The sequence below is a fragment of the Sinocyclocheilus anshuiensis genome, unplaced genomic scaffold (genome assembly GCF_001515605.1).
Source record: "Sinocyclocheilus anshuiensis isolate Anshui unplaced genomic scaffold, SAMN03320099.WGS_v1.1 scaffold2112, whole genome shotgun sequence".
Taxonomy (NCBI): Eukaryota; Metazoa; Chordata; class Actinopteri; order Cypriniformes; family Cyprinidae; genus Sinocyclocheilus; species Sinocyclocheilus anshuiensis.
The window spans coordinates 63,013-67,398 of NW_015546167.1; the positions used below are offsets into that span (position 1 = coordinate 63,013).

General features: G+C 37.4%; 1 protein-coding gene across 1 annotated transcript in view; it reads right to left on the minus strand.

Annotated features, from left to right (window-relative positions):
* Positions 1–1,203, minus strand: part of LOC107701376 (receptor-type tyrosine-protein phosphatase mu-like) — a gene marked incomplete at its 5' end in the record, with an annotated part of 59,192 nt that extends 57,989 nt beyond the window's left edge. The window contains one exon of the mRNA XM_016503374.1: positions 910–1,203. Within this exon, the coding sequence (XP_016358860.1) occupies positions 910–1,203 (294 nt within the window). The remainder of the gene's footprint in view (positions 1–909) is intronic.
* Positions 1,204–4,386: the final 3,183 nt, after the last annotated feature.

A 4,386-nucleotide genomic window follows, 5' to 3' on the forward strand; every position in this document is an offset into this window, starting at 1 on the left:
GATGGATGGATGGATGGATGGATGGATGGATAGATAGATGGATAGATGGATAGATGGATGGATGGATGGATAGCTGGATAGATAGATAGATGGATAGATGGATAGATGGATGGATGGATGGATAGCTGGATAGATAGATAGCTGGATAGATGGATAGATGGATAGATGGATAGATAGATAGATAGATAGATAGATAGATAGATAGATAGATAGATAGATAGATAGATAGATAGATAGATAGATAGATAGATAGATAGATAGATAGATAGATAGATAGATAGATAGATAGATAGATAGATAGATAGATAGATAGATAGATAGATAGATAGATAGATAGATAGATAGATAGATAGATAGATAGATAGATAGATAGATAGATAGATAGATAGATAGATAGATAGATAGATAGATAGATAGATAGATAGATAGATAGATAGATAGATAGATAGATAGATAGATAGATAGATAGATAGATAGATAGATAGATAGATAGATAGATAGATAGATAGATAGATAGATAGATAGATAGATAGATAGATAGATAGATAGATAGATAGATAGATAGATAGATAGATAGATAGATAGATAGATAGATAGATAGATAGATAGATAGATAGATAGATAGATAGATAGATAGATAGATAGATAGATAGATAGATAGATAGATAGATAGATAGATAGATGGATGGATGGATGGATGGTTCCTTGGTTTCTTGGTTCCTATTGACTTTCATTATACAAACAAAAATACAATTGGAACTGAAAATGTTCAGCTCCCAATATTTTTCAAAATATCTTCTTTGATGCCCCACAGAAGAAAGAAACTCGTACAGGTTTGAAATGACATGAGGGAGAGTAATTTAATATTCCTCTGTTATATGACAGCATTTATCAGGCGGTCGCGGTTACCTGCGCATTTGGTGCGGGCTCTCAGCGGCGGCCCCGGGGCCCCGGTTCCTCCCTCCAGGGGCCGCGTCAGCAGCACGCTGATCTCGTACTCCGTGTCGGGGTCCAGATGGCCGATCTTGTGCGAGGTTTTATCGACGGGCTGCAGGTCGTACATGGTGCCGGAGACGGTGCGGTACTCCACCTCGCGGTTGATGATGGGCCCGTCTCCGTTGATGGAGTTCGCATTGAGCTGGATCCAGAGATATGTGGCCCCGACCGCCATGAGCTGAGGAGGAGCAATGGGAACCGGCGGCTCTGAGAGAACAGACAGAACATTTAACGTGAATAACAGCGGAATTACAGCAAAAAAATCAGCCGTTTAATCCATACATAATCCATAATAACTCTTCCTCCAGTGAAAAAGTGCATCTCCTGTTGTCTCTCACATCAAAATCCAGCCACATATGTGTTTAGAGCTGTTTAAACGGTGCTTGATCTGTGCAGATTTCTCTCCTGATTCAGACCAGAACACTTTTTCACTGGAGGAAGCGTTATTATGGATTATGGACTCTATGGTATTTGAGTTAAAAACCTCTTAATGCTGGATTTGTTTCAGCTTTTGTCTTCTCCAGATGTTAACTGATGGACTGGAGTGCTGTGGATTACTTGTGGATTATTGTGATGTTTTTATCAGCTGTTTGGACTCTCATTCTGATGGCACCCATTCACTGCAGAGCATCCATTGCTGAGACACTGATGCAGTGCTACATTTCTACTGCTTTAAGATGTTAATACTGTTTTCTGGAAACTGCATTAAAAGGAGGTGAGTTTATGCTTAAAACAAGAACAAATATCTGCCAACAGGGCCAGAAAAATTTAAAACTAATTCAAAAGGCAAACAGAAAACTCACTTATTTTTGATGCATTTCTCAGAAAACAAGACTTAAGTCACCGTGCATCTCCAGTCAATGTATCTTGATTTCATGTTTACATATTTGTACTGGAAAACAAGATAAAATCTGAGTAAAAAAAATACATTTTTAACTGTGTGACAGTTTTCAAACTGTATTTTTCTTTTTCTTTCCCCCCTGAGTTTGACAAAATGTCAAATTGCTGTTTTTATCCGCTCGTGTCCTTAAAGCAGAAATAACTGAGAATGTCAACATGTTCTCCTGAATGTTCCTCTATCTAATGCTGGAAAGACTCACCGATTCACGTGAATCATCTCTCAAGAGTCCTCCAGATGGCCCTGTGTGCCGCTTTACATCATTTTGTGCAGTGAAATAAATATATCACCACTGTGATTCTGTTCTATAGCTTAAAATCAAACAACAAATAAAATAATTCCTGTATATCGAACAGTAAAGAGGTTTGATTCCTAACAAATGCATGAACATAACAAAATGCACAGCTTGAATGCAATGTAAGTTACTTTGAATAAAAGTGTCTGTCAAGCACATAAATGTAAACGTTTTTCTCACATTCTTTCTAAATGAATAAAAAATAACAATCAGCAACATAAAAGGAATCCTATCATTGCACGAGTGTCACTGAACTCCTCGGTCGAGGGTAAAGCGGAGATCCTGCATGAGTTTTCCACTGGACACAGTGTGTTCATGTTCATGTTCGTCTGCGACTGCAGATGGACGTCCCTCCATCACCCCAGAAATACCCATAATCCTCCACGGCCCAGCTGCCAATTAAACAGCACCTCAAACGAACTGCATTACTGGAGTCCTCAGAAACGTTAGAGTTTCTGTTTAATCTCATCTTGCTGTTTGGAAGTATTGTGTAAGATGTGATGGAGTGGTGGTGGTGGTGTGTGTGTGTGTGTGACAGTGGCGTTGGATTCCATCAGATCCGCTGTAAGTATGTGTGTAAACGTTGTATTGTGTGTGACTGATGCGTGACGGATGTCTCTATAAAGCCCAGCCTTGCATCGCTGCATCAAACGGCCTGTTAGCGCAGATCTGTGGCCCGCGGGACAGTGCAGACGGATGGCCGCCTTTATATGTATGGATAAAAGCATCTGCTAAATGACTAAATAATAAATAATGAATTATATATATATATAGATATATATACACACACACACAAACACACACACACACACACACTATACACACACACACACTATACACTATGTGCTGTACAAAAAAAAAAAAAAAAGATTAAATCAGCTGAAAATGTGTGTATCAATGTTTCTATCTGTCCAAAACTAATAAATACGCATTATTTTACAAATACAATAATTAGTACACAAAAGTTTACTATACACTATAAAACATTATACAAGCTATAGTATAGAAAATGTTTTTAAAAAGTATTAAATAATGTATAAAAAATTAACAAAGATTTCATAAAAAAAATTAATTAAAAAAACTATAGAAAGTAAAAAATATGCTATATCATTATTATTTTACATTTTATGTTATATAAGTTATATCATACATTTAAAAAAAAAAACGATAAAAGCTTAAAATTAAATATGAAACAAAAAAGATGGCATAGCATTTTTACAAATTTGTTATAATCAAGTGTAAACATTTAATATGGTAACGCTTGGAGGAGCCAGGACAATTTTTAATATAACTCCGATTGGATTCGTCTGAAAGAAGGAAGTCTTATACACCTAGGATGCCTCGAGGGTAAAACACAGGCTAATTTTCATTTTTGGGTGAACTAACCCTTTAAGTATAAAATGTTTAAAATATACTACAAAACATTATACGTTTAGTATAAAAAATATAAAAAGTTAAAACTAAGGTTTAAAAGCTTAAAAGGGGTCATATGATGTTGTTAAAAAGAACATTATTTTGTTATTTGGTTAAATGAAATGTCTTTATGCCGTTTAAGGTAAAAAAAACACATTATTTTCCACATACTGTACATTATTGTTTCTCCTCTATGCCCCGCCTTTCTGAAATGCGTACATTATTACAAAGCTCATCGGTCTGAAAAGCGAGGTGTGTTGTGATTGGTCAACTATCCAGTGCGTTGTGATTGGCCGAATTACGGATTATAATGACTTATACTGTCTTTTTACACGTTGCGTTGCATTGCGCCATGGAAACATAAAACCATGTCTGCATTTGTGATCGGAGAAATGACAAACAACAAGCGCTACTCTACACTACCCAAAACTCGCGTTTGAATCGTCAGTGGCAAATTCTTTAAATATGAAAACTTACTTACAGTCTGTGAGTCAGAACAGCCGGCATTGTAGTCTACTCTCCCAGGAAACAGTCCTCCATAAAATGTGCTGCACACATCTGAATATTTGGGTTGAAGTGTTCTGGAACAGTGTTGTAAATTCAACTTAACCACTGATTTCTAGTCGTGTCCTCTTTTGGAAGGCCAAACAAAGTAGTTTCGCTTTCACAACGAAACACACAGCGTCACACACGGCGGGCTTGAGTGAGCAGAGGCGGGCGGGCTAGAGTGAGGGGAAGCCGGCGGGCTTGAGTGAGCGGAGGCCGGTGGGCTAGAGTGAGCGGC